Source organism: Chlamydotis macqueenii, chromosome 2 (assembly GCF_036417535.1).
Source record: "Chlamydotis macqueenii isolate bChlMac1 chromosome 2, bChlMac1.mat, whole genome shotgun sequence".
Lineage (NCBI taxonomy): Eukaryota > Metazoa > Chordata > Aves > Otidiformes > Otididae > Chlamydotis > Chlamydotis macqueenii.
In genome coordinates, this window is record NC_141557.1 from 146,959,437 (window position 1) to 146,979,758 (window position 20,322).

At 34.3% G+C, this 20,322-nt stretch overlaps 1 protein-coding gene across 4 annotated transcripts in view; it reads right to left on the reverse strand.

Annotated features, from left to right (window-relative positions):
• CSMD3 (CUB and Sushi multiple domains 3) overlaps window positions 1-20,322 on the reverse strand; it is a 743,929-nt gene that overhangs the window by 273,334 nt on the left and 450,273 nt on the right. For all 4 annotated transcript variants that reach the window (XM_086741185.1, XM_086741184.1, XM_086741183.1 and 1 more), the window contains 2 exons: window positions 9,784-9,953; window positions 875-1,031 (listed from right to left, as the gene is read on the reverse strand). In XM_086741185.1, coding sequence (XP_086597311.1) covers window positions 875-1,031; window positions 9,784-9,953 — 327 coding nt within the window. The remainder of the gene's footprint in view (window positions 1-874; window positions 1,032-9,783; window positions 9,954-20,322) is intronic.

Below are 20,322 nucleotides of genomic sequence, written 5' to 3' on the forward strand. Positions count from 1 at the left end.
AGGTATAAGGAAGAAATTCTTCACTATGAGAGTGGTGATGCACTGGAATAGGCTGCCCAGAGACACTGTGGATGCCTCATCCCTGGAAGTTGGATGGGGCTTTGAGCAACCTGGTCTAGTGTTAGGTGTCCCTGCCCATGGCAGAGGGGTTGGAACTAGATGATCTCTAAGATCTCTTCCAACTCAAACCATTCTATGATTCGATGATTTTCAGAAGTTGCCATCTAAGAAACCAGATGTGTTTCGTTGTTTCCTGTAGATCTTCTAAGCCAGAGATCTGAAAAGATTTTTCCTCTCCTAATCTTTATGGTTTAATTTTGTCAATCTACATATAAGTAATAAGTTTTTGTTAGGAATCCTTCTTTATCATTTTAGTTCCAAATTGAATTATTCTAAACAATAATCCAAACTCAGAAATTGCTGGTCTAATGCAAAGTTAAATCTGACATTAGTCTTAAGATGGAGAATATCTTCTACATATTAATGATCTTTATGAAAACAATGGGTTTTGGTTACACATTTGAAACTACTCACATTCTTAGATATTTTTGTGTGCTAATACAATTAACTGATAATTATCCTATTTTTTCTTATCCTTTCCAAGACTGAAAAAAGCTTCAAAATAACCCACTAGAAAAGACAGTGGTTTAAGTATCAAACTACGCAAAGTACTGTCAAAGCAAGGTTTCAGTATGCTACATGTTTGGGTTTTTTACAGGTACAATTATGAAATCATATTATTTTGATAAGTGATGAGTCATTTGCTGTTGATTTTACCATTATTGTCTTTTAATTGTATTTTCCTTTTATGAGCAAAGCTTTTTCATTCCTTTAAAATCATAAATCTATTACTACTGTTTTCTCAAATACTTACTGGTATACACAAGCTGAAAACCTTCATCAGTGCCCTCCATATCTGAGTTAAATTCCAACCACAAATGATTTGAAGTACTACTTAGTGTCAGGCCTCTTAATGATGCCCCAGTATACGCACCCAGTAGGTGAGCAGTGTTGTCTTTGCCATCATAGATCTATAAAACAAAAGCAAGTTTTACCATTACAAAGAAAAGAAAATAGATATTTTATTCACAAAATAATTTCGTACATCTCCATTAAGAGGGAGGACAGGTCTGCCAAGAGAGATCTACTGCCAGTCAATCCAATCTTGATTTAAGTTGACTTAATTGTGGTGATTTTTCAAATCCACAATTTAAAACATATCAGTTCCTTTTTTTTTTTTTGCATAACAATAGAAGTGGGCAGAGGTGCCACATCAGCTCAGTGTTTTTAAATCTCTGTGTTTTCTTTTTCTTTGCCAGTATTGTAATGCTAGTCAAAACCTATCAGCAAACATCTATTCTGTGTACCTGTGTCTGCCTGAAGTCACTGAGATGGCGTAACAGTAAAGCTCATATCTCCCCAACTTTGGCTTGTTAATTAAACCTCTGATTTTATTTTTTTTCTATGTCAAGAGAGGTTCAAATATAACTACAAAGTAAAAGGAGACTAGGAAATAAAATAAATCAAACAATGGCTTCTGTAAGTTGAAAGAGTAAAGTAATCTATATGTAAATAGGAATATAGCATTTTTATTATTTATTTTTCTTCAAGAGTTGTTCTTTTCCATATTTGAAACAGTAACTTCTATCAGACTATTAAATATATTAACAATATTTTAATAATTCTCACCAAGTTTCCTTACAAGTTTGGTTGCTTTAAAACATCACAGGTTCCTATCATTCCTAAAAACAGTTAAACTATAATGTAACAGTAACTGCTAACTGAGCCACTCCACTATGTCCTGCAGGATTTATTTAGTGAATTCTATAATAACTAAAATGTTGATAAATGGGTTTTAAGAAAAATTTCACTTGCAAATCAGTAAATTGACCTCTGAATACATTTCAAAGTGCAATATGAGGAAACTCTAAAGCTTTAGAAAAAAAAACAGGAAATTGTCTCCAGTTCTAAATAAGATCTAAAAGTATTAATTTGAAATGTAATTAAAGCTTCCATTTGTAAACAGGAATCTATACCACAATGAAATCAGAACAAATACACCAGCAATCGTAGCAAGTGAATGTGAAACAAAGTGAATGTGAAATATTATGATGCCTGTTCCCCATCTGGGAGAATGACTTACAAACATAAATCCTATTTTACAGAAATCCTCATGTCTCTAGTAATAACAATGATTTTACATTTAATGATATGCTGAAATAAAACAAAGAAGCAGTTTAAGAAGCACAGCAAAATGACTTGGCATCATTTCTTGTTTTTCACTGAAACAAGCAAATAAATTCCGAGTAAACTTCATATTTAAATGCCAATGTCTTTAAATGGAGTAAAAAAAAAAAGCAAAAAAAAAAGAGGTGCAATTAATGCTTAATAACTAAAAAGTAACTTTAAAATATATATAGTAGTATTAAAATAGATTTCCTAATTTTATTTACAAATCCTTTAAAACTGTAATGAGATCAGTAATCAAGCCAGGGGAAAAAAAAAAAAAAAAACAACAGAAAATTAATTCTGAAATAGACTTAGTTTTGTTTCTGTAACTGAAAGAAAAATGTCCATTCCAGGAGAATTACTGCTATCCTACAGAGATATTTACATCATGACAGACTTAAAGAAAATCCAGCTTGAATTTGATGTTCTTTCTCCAAGCTAATCTCTCCAAGCTACTAACGAATAACTCCCAAGGATTCAGGATTTATTTTATTTGTAAACAGTATGTAAGAGTAATCCATTTCCTGCTATTTGTGTATCACTAATAATTAACCAAAGGAAGATACTAATAAGTTATACCAACTACTTTCAATATCTCACCAGAACTTCCCTTAAGCCCCTTAATACAAATTTTCTTAATTTCCCCCTACATGCTTTATTATTAATTTTTTTAACTCTCCTATAGTACTAAACCTTTCACATTGGCACACTGACATTTCTTCAGAGTTAACATCAACTCTAATTTATGTGTTAACTAGCTGTCCCACTATATAATACATCTAAGCCTGTTTTATTTCTATGAAGGAACAAAATTTGAAGTACCCTAACACTTCTTAAACTTTATGATTCTTTGAGTAGGAACACTGCATTTGGATGAGGGAGGGATGAGATTCATTTGAACATGAAATTAGTTTTTTTTTTTTTTTCCTTTTGGTTGCTGGCTTTCAAGTATTCAAATTAACATGCATCTCTCTTCTTAAGATAGTGGGATGTCCCTTAGGACAATAAATGGATGCATATTTTGTAGTATAATTCTCAACTTAAGTCACGTTGTCTTCCAGTTCATGGGAAAAAAATAGAAATTTCTAGATGTAATAAATGATACCATTTAAGTTGCAAAGGGAGTGGTAATAGTCTACATTCTCTTGTGAGATTTGTAGAATCAGCATTTTCTTTCTAACCTTCCTAAAATGAGTGGGAATTTTGCTAAAGATTTTGAATGAGTGAGTAATTCAGCTTCAGAATTTGATCCAGAAGACAAGATTATATGTGAATTAAGGTAGCACCTTAATTATCTTATTTTTAATATAGTTACATTCTTTTTTACAGGCCTTGCCTGAATATGCTAGTGAGAAGCTATTTGGAAAACAGAGGTCCATTTTCAACAGCTATTTAAAGACCTGATCTGTTAAATGATTAATTCAGAAAGACGAGTGTCCTGGTTTCAGCAGGGATGGAGTTAATTTTCTTCTCAGTAGCCAGTGTGTTTTGGATTTCGTGTGTGAAGAATGTTGATAAAAACACTCTGATGATATGAGTTGTTGTTAATGAGACCAAGGACATTGTCTGGCTTTCCAAGTCTTGTTAAAGTCTCGTTAACGTGCAGATGTGGGAAGCTGGGAGAAAGACAGACAGCATAATTGATCCAAACTGGCCAAAGAGAATATTCCATGCCATAAACGTCATGCTCAGTATATAAGTGGGGGTTGCTCATGCGAGGGGTCACTCTTTTCGGGCATTCTTTTCTGGCATCCATTCCATTTGGGTACCCGTTCAAGCACCCTTGGCATCCTTTTCTTCTCTCTTGCTTGCTGGCATCGTTCCCTCTACCTTGCTAGCCTGCTCTCTCCCCTTCACTTGCTGCTCAGTGCCGTTTCCATGATCGCTGCTCAGGCTGCGTTGGTCATTCGGACATCAGGTGGTGAGAAATTGTACATTGTTCATTTTGTATATTTTTGTATATATTAATATCCTTATATTCTGTTAGCTTTGTAGTTTTTAGTATTTTTAGTAAACTGTTTTTATCTCAACCCACGAGTTTTCCTTTCTTCCCAATTTCTCTCCCCTGTCCCACTGGGTAGGGGGAGGGTGAGTGAGAAACTGCGTGGTGATCCATGCTAAACCACCACAATGGGCAAAAGCACAGGAAATTCCGTTGGCGTTCTTCATATCTTGTATATATAGTTAGAAAATAAATAAAACTTCTGAAGCTTTCGAGTGGCTCCATTATAAACAAATATTAAATGGAAATTAATAGTTGTTTTTTTTTTTTTTTCTGCTAACTTGTTGGGGGCAATGAATATCAGAAGCCATGGGATTGAGAAATAAGGGACTTTCTAAGAGAAGGAAAACAAGATCAAGGACACCTGGAGGTGGGAAAAAGATAAGGGACACCTGGTGGTGGTTAGAGGATCTATGGGTATAAAAGCACAATAGGAGGCTCTCTGCCTAACTCATGGAAGGGTCTGAGACTATGCTCTAGCAACTGGACTATACTCTAACAACTGGACTATACTCTAACAATTGGACTATATTCTAACAACTGGACTATGCTCCAACATCTATGCATCAACACTAACTTATTTAACTCCACAAAATTTTAGCAAGGTAATAGTATAGAGTGATTATATTAAATTTGTGCATTTTAGTAAAATGTTTTTGAGACTTGCCATTGAAATGTAAAAGGCATATGGATATGAAGGTCTGTGCCTTTGTAAAGAGAAGAAATAACATAAAATCAACATCTTGGAGCTAGGGCTGTCAACACTCTGTCAAATGTCTCATTTATATCACAAGCAAATAGAAGCACTAATATAAAGACAGAAAAGGGCCCATATGTCTGGGAGTTTTTTTGTTCCTTACATTTATTACCTATTTCTCACTCATGATTTCAGGATGGTATTACTAAAAGGATTACGATAGCAAGTGTGGAGATTGTTAAGAAACAAATTAGCAAAAAGCCCCAAATATTACCTCCCTTTGATGTTTTTGACATAAAAGAATACTTTCTACATTCAGCTGATTTTAGCACAAATAAAGTGCTCACCACTAACAACGGACTATTCAGGCAAGTAGAAGCATGGCAACTGTTCCTTTCTGTGCAAATCTAAAGGGTTTGCCTGCAGCTATCAGAGACTACAGAGTTTACAAGCAAAACTGGATGCAGATAAAGGCAGGGAAAAAAATCAGATAGAAATGTTCTCATACTTTGGAAACTATGTATTCTCTGTATTTCTTTTCCCTGCCTCTCACATAGGCAGTTTACTTTAAAAAAATTGTATTCTGGAAACATAGTGCAAAAACTCAGTTATCGGTACAATAACAAAGAAGGAAACAACTGTTGTACAGTTTCTGAGATTAATACTAAATGGATTGGCATAAAGTGACTATACAGATCTTAAATTGTCCATATGTTTTCATGAAACTTTCATGAATATTAAAACAAGATGTGGCACTATCAAAAGCAAGTCATAGCCCTACACAAGAAGAAAAAAAAAAAAACAAACCAGAAAGACGTATATTTCTTAAGGTTTCCAATAAAAACAAACCAGCCAAACAAAAAAAAACCCACCTACAGCATTAATGTAAGTAGCCAGAGCACGTCATCAAAAAGAGAAAGAGAGAATTGCATACACAATGAAGCAAATGAGAAACAAATTATATGTTCTGAAACCTCTGTTCTATACCAGTTCAGAATTGATAAATGGGAACAACTTCTCTGCTGGGGAAGTAACAGTAAGAGTGGTGATTTATTTGTGTTAAATATGCTGTTTCCCTCTAATGCTGTATTCCCAGTCCAGCTGTTTCATTGTTTCAATCACAGTGCTTGTCAGGTACAAATTTGACCTATGGTCAGTTAATTCCTGTGGTAAGCAGCAGACCTCATACTTGATTAAACATATCAAAAGTTTAGTAGAATATTCAGTCTATTCAGACTTCAAATGGAATTTTACCTGCATAGCTCTAGTAATCTAAAGTATTCACTGATAGAAAAAGTAACACTAAGTATATGATTAACTTCTTTGCTGACACTTTTATCTATCAGTTCTGAAGAGAGATGTATTATCCATTTCTTAACCAAAGGCTGTAGCTAAAAACTTGAGCTTTAACTATTAAATATCATAAGGTTGTTTCCCTTCTGTCTGAGGAAAGCAAGCCCTGTCTGGAAGCTGTTGTTTAAGTATCTTGGGTTCCAACTGGAACTGGATATTCACTATACGTCACTCAGCTGTTTGTTGTTGAGACTGGATGATATTTTTTTTTTTTTAACTTAACTTCCTTCCATTGCCACTTTTCATTCCAGAAGACTTCATTATTCTTTACTTACCTCAGAGATTTGTTAGAGTTTGGTCAAGGCATTAATAAAATTTACAAAGTAGTGATACATATTAGGTAGGCTTACAGCATTTGTTGACTATTATTGATTCTCTCAAAATGAAAGTTAGTATAACCCTCTCATCCTACTCCTGTAGCCAAAAGCCACAGTCATCAAAATAGGAAAAGCAGGCAGTATTTTTATTTTAGTTACAAGTTCTTCAAAAATAAAAGGAAGTTCCTGCAAACTTATCTTCAAATATGTTTTACTGGAATTAATGTAAATCAGTCTAAGAGAATACAGGAAAATTGTGGATAAACAAGACCACTTTCATGATCTTGAAGATATTAGTTATAAATACTAGGCATATTCTCAAGTCAGTCATGCACCAAATCTTCCAGTGATTCTTTTTCAGCTCATGGAGATTAGAAGTATTCAATAATAATAAGGATCAACAGACAATTTGGGAACTGGTTCCATGAGAGAAGTTTTGGAATGTGTGACTGCTGCCTTGTATTTCCTGAACCAAGTCTCCTTCATCAAATGACCACATCAAAAAAGAGTCTGATGGGATTAAGAAAGTCTGTAAAAACTTAATCTGAGGAAAGGAGAGACATAGTGGGTTCCACAGATATCATTCTTTCCCACAAAATTAAAGGTCCAGTGCTGTCCTGGCTTCAGCTGAGTTAATTTTCACAGGAAGCTGGAGAGGACAGTTGGGATAGCTTACCCAAATCAGCCAAAGGGATATTCAGATACCATGTGACAACGTGCTCAGTATAAAAAGTGGGGAGAGCACCAAGGGGGCCTTTTTGCTACTGAGGAGCAAGCTGGATGTCAGGATCCACCATGAGTTATTGTACTGTGAATCACATGCTTATCATATCCTGTTATTGGTGTTTTCCCCTCTATTTTTTCTCTTCCTTTGCTGTTCTGTTAAACTGCTTTTATCCCAACTCATGAGTTTTGCCTTTCTTTTTCTACCAATTTTCTTCCTCATCCCACTGGTGGGGTGAGACAGAGGAGGTAGGGGTGAGTGAGTGGCCACATGGCATTTCAGCTGGCGAGTGGAGCTAAGCCACAAGTGCCTCTGCCTTGCTACAATGTTAGATAGGCTGAAAAAAAAAAGTTATAACCCTAATAAATACTACTACTCCTAATTTTTTTTAATAGATTGGGAGGAACTTCAGCGCATTATTATAATTCAAGGCTGCTGCCCTTAAAAAAAAAAATGCTCTAACTAATACTACTTACATCTAATAGCCATACCTGCAGAATACAGCAAATATTTCCACCACTGACATTTACAGCTGAGTGGTGGCCTGCCTCCATTTATAATTTGGCATTAATTTTAAGTTCATGTTAATTGAGTAGCAATGTTAAAGTAGAATTTTAATTTATAAGCCTCTGAGTTAAGATTTTCTGGTTGAACTTCTGTAGTGCACGTAGCCAGAATGGCACTTGAGAAGTCTTAACTGCATAGATCTTTTCAAAGTTGTATATGCATTAAATAATTAAGGAAGAAAAAAAAAGAAAAAAGGTTTAATTGCTTTATATTTATACAAAAGTTTATAAAACTGTATATAATTGTAGCTCCCTCCCTACAGTGCTATTTATTTTACAATAAGATAATAGAGTTGAATAGTTTCAACCAAAAAAGTCTTGAGGAAAATGCAGTCATATACTTTCATTGGATGGGCATAAAAAATGTGGACAGAAATATTAGGATAGTTATTTGGAATTCAAGTTCAAATGAATGACTTCAAATCTTATGCTAAAATTGGTTAATTTAAAGATCTTACCATAACTTCACTATTTTTTCTGCTTCATTAAGAAATTCCGGAACTGTTAAAATGACGTATTTGCATACATCATCTAGATGGTTTTAATGATAACTTGAATAACTAGAGGTTTTGTTTGTTTTTTTTTTGCCATACTATTTATTTGTTAATCAACACTAAGCATCTTTCAAATTATATATTTCTGTATTAATTAATGTAAAAACTGAATTCTGAAGTAAGCAGTGAAGTCAAAATAAAATCAACATACCTGTGCATACTGGTTATCTAGTAGACTTTGATTTCTTTTATTTTGCTTATGTTTCATTTTAAGAATAATGTAATATTTATTTTTATTTAAAACATCAGTTTTTTTTTTCTTTTTGTTGTCTGATTTCACCTTACATTAGTTGTTTAGTTGTACTTATGTTTCAGGTATAAAAAAGCCCCTTTTGGAAGTGCATGTGTCTAACAACTAGTGACAGAAATTCTAACTTCATGCTCAGATGGCTAAAGTAGCATGAGATAAAACCCAGTTTGAATCATAGTTTTTTTCCTAGAAATATATCTTTCCATAGCCTGTTAATTTTAATAACTAAATGGCAGAACATGTCAGAAAAACTTTTTTAAAAATCAAATATGGTTGGTATAGTTCCTATTCTTCCTTTGATTTCTGACAGGCAAGCTTAATTAAATTGAGTATTCTGAAAAATTAGATAATTATGTAATCCTTTTTATGGATATCTTATTGCATTTAGATGGTATGTGCTAAAAGATACTCACTCTGATCATCATTAGCTTTAAATATGTAGTTGGCTAAGCAATATACGTGTCTGGAAATTTATATATTGGGGTATACAGCAATAAAATCTGTTAACAAAGTAAATGCTACTGAATTTATAGAGTGAAATCAATCTATAAAGCTCTGGAAGGTTCTAGTATCCTGTTTTTCCCTTTGTTGCTTCTTTGTTTAATGTAAAATTTCTCCTCACATGTAACTGCTATGATTATGATTTTGCAGGAGATGTTACATACCATAAACCTCACGTTCAAAATGTAGTATGTAGACTGTGTATTAAATTAAGCTTCTAGATGTAATGTTTATTATGTTTAGATCACAGCTCAAGTTATGAAAATATGAGGAAGAAAACAGAATTTACAAAAGATGTAATTGATGAATACTTAACACTAGAATACAAATACACATTATCAGAACATTTAGTTTACAGTTTCAATCTCCTTTTTTTAATTAAATGTGGTCTGGAATATATGTTTTAAGAAACAGATTATGGAAATACCTCATCTTGCTTATTTTTAAGTGTTTAGAAATTGAACTGTTTTAGATACATATTTTCTAAGAGATGCCTAATACAACTTACCTGAAACTGTACTATCACAGACAGATAAACTTATGAGGAACTACAAGTTTAGAAATAATAAATAAGTTACATTATTACATACCTTAAGAACATCTCCTTGGGCTAAGTGAAATGTTCTGGCAGAAATATTGATTCCTTTCCCTGCTTGTACCTGAATGCTATAAATACATTCATGGTTGTTTTCATAGTTAAGAGGATAATTGGGGGACAATAAGATTCCTTCATTATTTGTGGTGGAGGCTCCACATTCAGCTGCAATTAAAAGAAAAAGTTAAGGTATATTTTAATAGAAAAGATAAATATTTTTAGTAATGGTGATAATGGGAATACTAATGCAATCTAGTTCAATATTATTAACCTTTATTAATATCTAAAATCTAGTTCTAAATATATGTTCATGACAGTAATTAAAAGCTACAAAAATATTTCTAAATTGCAGTACTTTAATAAAAGTATGTTAAATAATATGGAGACTTATAATCATATTAATGACATGTTCCATAACTATAATCTTTTAAGGGATCTTTCTTGAATTTTATTTTGTAGGAAACATACTTGTTTTTATTCCCCCAACATAGAAATTCATAAAGACTTGTGAATTAAATGAAAGTAAAAGTACTCTAGAATGTTATATGTGTATATATTTATACATACATACACATGTATAAATATACATACAAGCAGATACACACATTTTCACACAGATTAATGAAAAAACATAATTTTTCTCTAATATTAATTTAATAAGATAAACAACACAGTTAACGGTATAAATTACAGTAGGAAGAGTTATGTATATCTACCAGCTAAACAATAGGAAAAAAAAATTTCATTTAAAAAAAAAAGTAGAAAAATAGTAACTTCCAGGGAAAATAAAATGGGAAGAAAAACGAATTAAATGGGTTTAGGATTAAGAGTTAGAAATAAAACTAAGGAAATGTTTCCCAGAAATACTGTTATTATTCCAAAAAAGAAATCTTGTAATTGAGGACTTTGGTAATTAAGTTTTATCACAAAAAAAAACCAAAACAAAAAAACCAAACTAAAATCACAAAAACTTCTTGCAATGCTATATTAGGCATTAATAGCTTTCATTTACTATCATATTCTGGACTACTTACATAATTTTAATTAAGAGTTTTTTAGCATTGATGTATCAGGTATTTTAAATTAACACTGACAAACTATTACAATTCTTTCCTTCTTATTTAATCTTGGTATGTGGTCATTATAGTGCAAGGACAAGCGCATTTCATAGAATCATAGAATCATTAGGGTTGGTAGGGACCTTTAAAGGTCATCTAGTCAAGCCTCCCTGCAAGAAGGAGGGACATCTCCAACTAGATCAGGTTGCTCAGAGCCTTATTCAGCCTGGCCTTGAATGTTTCCAGGGATGGGGTATCAACCACCTCTCTGGGCAACCTGTTCCAGTGTTCCACCACTCTCAGTGTAAAAAAAATTTTCATAATGTCTAATCTGAATCCCTCCCTCTATTTTAAAACCATTACACCTTGTCCTATCACAACAGGCCCTGCTGACGGGTTTCTCCCTGTCTTTCCTGTAGGCCCGCTTTAGGTACTGGAAGCCTGCTATAAGTCTCCTTGGAGCCTTCAATTTCTCCCATAGCATTAAGTTATATCATTACAGTTCCACAGAAGCACACACTGCAGTCAAGAACGATAGCTTCTTTTGTATACTTCTCAGAGAGATTCTCACAAAATCAACAGTTAGTTCCTGGCTTCTCTACTTGCCTCCTGTCAGTCCAAATTATGACTTTAAAAAAAAAAAACAAACCACAAAGCACCAAACACACACGCAAAAACCAGCAGTACAATTCTGAATAAATGCTGAATCAAACAGGGAAGATACACAATATCGCAAGACTTTCCAAACTACACCATAGATAGTTCTATCTGCCAATCTCCACTTCTCTCTGTAAACATGAAGAGCCAGTTATGCTGCTGTTGTGGTTTTGTTTAGTGAGGGGGGGGCCTAAGGTGGTAGCTTCTGTAGGAAACTGCTAGAAGTTGCTCCCCTTTGTTCAGTGGACTCAGCCGGGCCTAGGGCGGATCTGCTGCTGGCCAAGGCCAAGCCAATTGGTAGCAGAATGTTCCATGGTAACACCTCTGCGATAACATATTTAAGAAGCGGAAGACATCAAAAAAAAAAAAGAGAAGAGAAGATGTGAAGAAGCTGAGCGGGGGCAGAGGTGCAGAGGGGGAGGTTGCAAGCCTCGTGGGCCTTTTACGCCTCACCCTCTGGCCTCTTGCTGGGCGTCCGACTGGGGCCAACTAGGCCTGGCCTGGCTGCAAGAAGTGGAGAGGAGATGAGATGGATGATGTGAAGAGATTCTGAGAGGTGTCTGCCAGCCTGTTGTGAAGAATTTCTTGTAACAGGAATGGCTGCAGATGCCAAGGTCAGTGAAGAAGGAGGGGGAGGAGTAACGCGGCTTCTGGCCAGAATTCCCCTGCAGCCCGTGGTGATGACCATGGTGGAGCAGGTTGCCCCCCTGCAGTCCATGAAGGTCCACAGAGGAGCAGAGATCCACCTGCAGCCCATGGAGGACCCCACGCCGGGGCAGGTGGATACCTGAAAGAGGCTGTGACCTGTGGAGGGTCAGCTGGGGCAGCCGTTCTGGAGGGACTGCACCCCGTGGAAGAGACGACCCACGCCAGAGCAGTTTCACGAAGGACTGTGGCCCATGGTTGGGACTGCACAATGGAGTAGGGGAGGAATGTGAGGAGTTCTTCCCCCGACCATGAAGCAGTGGCGTAAAACAAGGCGTGATGAACTGATCGCAACCCCCATTTCCTCTTCCCACCTGTGCCGCTCAGAGTGGGTTGAAGGTAGTAGAGATAATGTTAAGCTTGGGAAGAGGGATGGGTGGGGGGAGATTATCTTGTTCTCTGTCTCATTATCCTGCTGTTTTTAGTAATAATTTAATAATTTTCCCCAAGTAGAGTCTGTTTTGCCTGTAATGGTAACTTTAAGGATTTTCTTCCTGTCCTTATCTCAAACTTCGAGCCGTTTTTCTTGTATTTTCTCTCCCTATTCTCTCGGAGGGTGGGGGAAGTGAGAGAGAGACTGTGTATTCTGGTCCCGATCGGGGCTGAACTACGACAGCTGCTTAAAATTAATGGAACTTCAAGTAACATACGGTTGCTTTCTGTTCTTTGATGTTAATAGTATAGCATAAATAAAAAAGACCATAATACTTCTGTGTGCAGTTACGTGCTGAAAAATAAAGCATCAGGGAAAAATGCTAACTGAGTTCTCATGTTTAAAATAAATGCAAATATTAAACATACGTAATTTGTTTAAAGTGTTTGGAAAAGAACTGTAACAGGCACTACAGTGAGTGACAGAAAAAAAAAGACTGAAGAGGCAAACCTGGATTGAAGTAAATCACTGGTTCTGGGCTTTAGCAGAAATATAGAATCAGTTCAGTATTACAAAAGAAAATAAAAATTCAAAGAAAAAGAATGAAAAAAATAATGAAAGGAAAATACTGATATAAAGAGCTATTTATAAGAAATGACTGTTATGCTTTTGGTTATAAATGTGTGTTCATTGCGCACTTCCATATAAAATAAATTAGTTTAAACTACTGTTTATCAGTGTATTTAAATTCTGTAATCATGAAAAATGCCACTGGTATTGTAACCAAGGAATGAAATGCATCTGTTCGGGTGATCTAACCATTTGAAAGCAATCTTTCAATGAATGTTTTTTTTTTTTTAAAGCGCTCTATTAGGAAAATTTTGCAATGTTTCTCACAATTCAGCTGATGAAATGTTCACCATAAATAATTATCATTAAAAAAATGTGACATGGTGCTACAGATTGCAATTCAGGAGTTGTTTTCTTCAAGACAATCCCTTGGAATCAAAAGATAAGAGCTACAAATAGCAGTTCTGTACTTTGAAAAGATGTTATCTCTTGGTGAGGAGACTAAGCACATTGCAATAGCTTGACTGGGCAAATGAGTGGAAGCATTCTAAAAAGGATTTTATCTTTAACTAACAGTAGTAGTAAACTGCAAATCAACAGTTACTTCAGAATATGTATCTAAATTCAGTGCTCAAAAAAATGGTTCTTATAAAACTATTAATCTTTAGAAGTTCTACCTCTTCAACTGGTGGCAGACATAAGCAAGAAAATAGATTCTTGTAAAAACAGGACAACAAAACAGAGGATAATAAGACAGTCCTGAAAGGATTAAGTTGTGAGTGAAGCATTCCTTCTCTGAATAATGTTATGAGGTAATCAGAAGTTTCCAGGTAGTTTTGGTATCCTGACAGAGTTAAATGCATTATTGCTGATGAAGAAAATGAACGGAACGTGTGTTTTTCAATCAGTAATAATGAGATTTACTTTTATTTTATATTGTTCCAAAAGACTAGATTTCCTTTCACAGAGCCAAAAATAAGTAACTGCAATTTCTTATTATATATCTGCAGTATATGCATCTACATCAGAGTTGATCTGAACATCAAAAGATCCATGTGGCTGTCTGTGTATTAAATTTACTTTCAATATACCTTGCACATACTGTTTTGGCTATTATCTGACTGCATTTCTTATATTATTATAAAGACACCATTTGCTTTGTTCAGGATATCCTACCCGCAGAGAAAATAACAGAAACACAACATATTCCAAAATGACAGGTTAAATATTTAAAGGAATAAATTTACTCCTGACAGACAAAAGAAAGATTAGGATTAATTTGTTCTGAGAGGAATCAATGACACATTTGCAAGCGAATATCACAGTCCTTAAACAAACTGAGAATTCATGCTGCCAAAACAATCCACATATTAGAAATAAACATTCCACATACACAATTAAAACTAGCAAAAGGATACCTTTTCAAACCTAAAATATTAAAAACAACCTTTGCCTTACATTTTGTGTATGCACATAAATGGATAAAGCTGTGCAGTAAGACTCTAATGGCAATAGAATAAGACGTACAGAGTGTAGCTAATGGCTCTTCTGCTAATTAAGGGACTTTGCAATTACTGCAGACATATCTGTGGTAGAACCTTAATTGGTTACATTATTGTGCTTCAGTTCAACATTAGTTTTTTTTTTCTCCCATACAATGTAAATTTTCAGACATTTCTATTTTTCACTCCCCAGGTATTTCATGAAAAGCATCTTAACTCAAGTTTGGCAAAGGCGCTACATCAGTAAACAGGAAAAAAAACTATCACCATAGCAAAAATCTTTAGCAACAAAGATCCACATACAGTATTATCTGAAAAGAATGCAATAAACATGACATAAATAAATGGATTTGCCTGTAGATTTTTTAATGCTTGTTTGTCTGCTTTTCATAATTGTAAGGGGTATAGCTCATTGGAAATCTGTATGACCAGAACATCAGAGATTCTGTTTAGGACACTGAGAAAAATTGACAGAAAATGTTATAAGGAAAAATATAAGTGGAAGTAGCATATGAACACAAGAAAACAAGATTTTAAAGTCAGTGTATTCTAGCTAAGGTTTAGCAGACTGGAATGTAATTGTATGTCCCTGAGAAAGCCAATGGAAAAGGCCCTACACAGTTGGGAAGCTATGAAGAGACTAGATTTTTTTTTTTTTTACATAGACATAGAAACAATTAAGGGTCATAAATTCTGACATGACAATTATAATGAAAGGTAATGCAATTTGGCTATTGAGCAGCTCTCTATAAGGGAATGAAGAAAAAAGAAAAGGAAAGAAAAAGCAAATGGAACAGGGTAGAGAAAAAAAAAGACATAAATTCTAGCATAAAAGAGACATCTTTCTACATTTCAGTAGACATAGAGGTAAATCCAAGAAAGCAGCGCGTGTGCAGAATATGAACACTGCATTTTTAAATTGTTTGAATAAAGCATGAAAAGAAAGCATGAAACTAAAGAATGACAGTATTCTTACAGATTTTTAATCATCTTCATTCCATTATTGATTATCAGAAAAGTTTAATTTTATCTATTTCATTATTTTCCCTTTAAAGCAACAATAATTGCTCTTGTTTGTTCTTTTCTATAACACAGCTACAGGGAAATTCAAACTGGCTTCTTGTAAGCTAACTATGGCATTGAAAATTGTAAAGACCACTATGCGTCTGAATTCTAAATGCATCAGAACCATATTAAAACAACTGAACTGCAAATTTACAAACATCCATTTATTAACAGATTGTACTGGATTTGGCTGGGATGAAGTTAATTCATAGTAGCCCATAGTGTGGTTTAGATTTGTGACTAAAATGGTGTTGATAACACACCAATATTTTAGCTACTGCTGAACAGTGCTTACCCAGCCTCAAGGCCTTCTCTGTTTTTGATGCTACCCTCCTCTAGTGATTAGGCAAGAGGCTGGGAGGGGACACAGCTGTGACAGCTGACCCGATTTGACACGAGTGTCATGCTCAGTAATAAAATTTGGGGAATTATTTTCAAAGCAGTCATTGCTTGAGGATTGACATTTCCCCTTCCTCCTTTTTTTTTTTCCCATCACTTAGAATCATAGAATCATAGAATCATGGAATCTTTAAGGTTGGGAAAGACCTCTAAGATCATCAAGTTCAACTGTCAACACCACCATGTCCACTAAACCATGACCTGAAGTGCCACATCTACACGTTTTTTGAACACACTTATTAAACTGTTTTTATTTTGACCCACAAGTTTGTGGGTTTTATTTTCCCCCCTTGTTTTTGACCTTTCTATTCTCTCCCTCATCCTGCTGGGAGGAGAGAGCAAGCATCTGGGTTGGGTATTCATCTGCCAGCTGGGGTCACATAGATTAAGGTCCTATAACATTCAGACTTTTCATAGTCACTTTGTAGAGTATACAGACTATTAAAAATATGCAGCAATAAACAAAGATGTCTCAAAAAACTAGTCTAGTGCAAAGTATCCTGCTACTATTCTTCTTTTCTTTGTTTTTTTTTTTTTCTCTTATAACATGCCCTTCTGAATGTTCTTGAAAAATTGGGGAATTTGCCTAAATAAGTAGGAAGAAAACTCAATAAAATAAATGAAAAGTTTTATGATTAGTAATCAACTGCCCAGAAGTATGTAAGGACTAACAATAGATCAAAAACTTTGAATAGTGCACCAGCATGGCTGGCTTCCTTATAATAACATGAGATTAAGATATATAAGTGTGAGTACTATCTGTGTCTGTTCTGTTTGGTAGTGGTAAGGTCTCAGATTTGAGTAATGGATTGAGCATTATGAAATTCATTTCAAAGGATAGATAAGTGGATAAGTATAAACATTCTAGAGCTGAGAGCCAAGAATGACCACAAATCTAAAAAGACTGACAATAGTATGTTTCAATACAAAACAAGGTATCAATCTTCAAAATATGGAAGGAGCTAAAGAGAGAAGTGGAAAGACTTACCACATTAAATATACTTGATTTCAACAGTTACCTCCCCCCCGTCAAGAATAAAACTTCCCCCCTTCCCATTTTTAGTTACGTGCTTAAAGAAGCATTAACTATCACAGAATAAAGTACTTGATATTACTGCTTGCTAACGATGACAGTGTATATATAAACAAATATAAAAGTTCTCAGAATTGAATGATGATGTGATCAGTTTTTCAATTACTGTTATGCTTTTTTACAACATTATTCATTACATGTCTCTACATAGAATCATAGAATAGTTTGGGCTGGTAGGGACTTTTAAGGATCATCTAGTCCAACCCCCCTGTAGGGACATCTTCAACCAGATCGGGTTGCTCAGAGCCCTGTCCAACCTGGCCTTGAATGTTTCCAGGGATGGGGCATCACCACCTCTCTGGGCAACCTGTTCCAGTGTTCTACCACCCTCCCCCAATGTAAAAAATTTTTTCCTTATATCAAATCTGAATCTACCTCTCTATTTTAAAACCATTACCCCTCGTCCTATCACAACAGGCCCTGCTAAAGAGTTTCTCCCTGTCTTTCTTGTAGGCCCCCTTTAGGTAATGGAAAGCCACTATAAGGTCTCCCTGGAGCCTTCTCTTCACCGTGCTGAACAACATCAGCTCTCTCAGCCTATCCTAATAGCAGAGATGCTCTAGGCTTCTGACCATCTTTCTGGCCCTCCTCTGGACTTGCTCCAGATGTATTGGAAAGGAACATTCATTTAGATACCAAAAAAACAGCCAACAAAAGCCAAACCACATCAAAACTAATCAATGACAGTATATTAACATTGTTTGTTAGTTAATCAAAACTACCAGACATATGCTAGAAACACATGTGATATAACTCATGAATGACTACAGACATCTACCCCAAAATGAGCTGCATCATATACTGGACTCTTTTAACTCTATCCAGAATACACATATACCTATAAAGGTACCTTTTTGATAGTAAGAATGCTGTACAACTATGTAAACAAGACATACATTTTTGTGAACATATATTTGTGTGGACCTCTGCCAATCATATAATTAGTGAATGTGGTTATTTAAAATTATAACTTTCACCAGGATTTACAAATAGTAGTATTAATTCTGTAACAGTTTATCAGCTGGTAGTCATTTAACAGGACCAGCTAAATAAACAGAAATATGGAAAATATTTCTGTATGTGTAGAAAAGACTTTTTACAAAAAATGTTCCAACACACGTCCTATAGAATTCAGATAATGCCATCATTTGAGCAGTTCAGGTTTAAAAATTCAGTAACAAATATTTGTTTGCTATTTGAACATTAATTTTTCATTTATTAATTCCTAATTTCAAAATTTTATTTATTAAGTCTTAATTTCAAATTCCATTTTGAAAAATAAGATCTTCATAGACAGAATAATAATAACATTAATTAATCTATATCATTTATTTATCCAGCTTCTGAGTACGAAGAGGAAAGATCGATTCTGAATCACTGGCAAATTATTTTGTTTCGCATTTATTATGATTGGCTACTCTGTTTCAGGACTCAGCACATTGGCCTTCTTTTTATCCAGAAAGGGATGCTTGATACATGTTCTGTCAAGAATTACAAATAATATTGCTATGCACCTATATCAACAATTGTTTTTTAAATTTCTTTATATTATTCAGCAGGACTATTTTGATAATTTAATTATGTTGAAGGGAAAATAATTTCTTTCTAACAGTTTTAATTTTTAAAGTATTATTTTCAGGAATGGTGCTTTTTCTTGCATTAATGGAAAAGAGAATTATATCTCTTGAACTAGTTTACTTTTCCCATTTATTATAGCAAAATACTTCCATCAAATCTCCTTTTATATTAAAATGTGTACAAGCTCACTATCTTTCTTCCTAGCCCTTCTCTGAACTCCTACCAGCTCTGCAGTATTTTTATGAAGATGGATCTGGATACATTTCAGGCGAAACTACAAGTTACTGCAAGCAATCTGTCCTCAGTCTTCTATATGAATTACTGTATCATTTTTGTTTTGTTTTCAGTGATTCTTGAAACAATTTTTATGTTAATGTCATTAATTCAGAATTCCTGAGAAGTGTAACTGCAATGAGTCCTCTTTTTTTTTTCTCCTCATGTTATTTCTCAACCTTATATTTATTTTCTTATACAGTTTATCTGTTCATTCATCTAGTGCATTATGTCTCTCAGGTTCTTAAAAGTTTTCTTCTGATTGTAACTATTCTAATCAACTGCTATCAAAGAGTTCACTTTCAGATCAATAATGAATGTATTAAAGCAAGATAGAACTAATATAAAACTTGAAACATTAATTGAATTATATGATCAATTTTTAGCATGCATGCCCTTGATTTTGCTAACAACTTTTTTCTTACAGTTTTTTTAACTAAGAACGAATTCATAGAATCTCACATTAATGTTTCTGAAGTTTTATTGAAAAAAAAGTTAGTGAGTTCTTGTGTATGCATTAATTCTCTGTAATTATAATTAAAAATCTAAATTATAATTTCTCTTTATAGGACCTAGAACATTGAGTGAATGCTAACATGAAATTCTGACCCATAAAGAAGACTGTTTTAATCAATGGGCTAACCCTTTGTTATGTCTGCCTGAGGTAAAACAGGGAGATAAGAAGACTGGTAATTTACCTAGAATTATGGCAAGTTAAAAAATGTACCAGCTATGTATGTACATGTGATGTTTTCCCAATATACAGATGAATATACAGAAGAGTACAATCTGTTATTTCCTTAGTTTGCAAAGGAAATAAAACCACAATGGGAATAAATCAGGAAGTAATGATACAAACTGAATAATAATTCAGTTGAGTAATAAATCAGGGAGTAATAACCCAAACAGAGTAATATATAGATTTTTCAAATGTTTATTATGCCATTATTATACATATGGCATAATGACAAAATACGTGTAAAAGCTAGATTCAGAAATATATACATTATTGATTGGTTTTGTCTGTACTCAAAGATATTACAGAGGAAGTAATTACTAAGTCTTCAGTATTCTCAGTCTACTGGAAATCTCATGTAGGTATGCATTTCCAAGATTCTCTGTACTATGTGGAGCAGACTTATCTCGCATTTAGCAAGTGTGCCTTCCGTTGCTGGTCTTGTTCTTCTGACTCAGTATGTGGCACCAGAAATACAGCAAACACAGTAGAAGATCATCCTCACTGAGAATCTGAAATGACTAG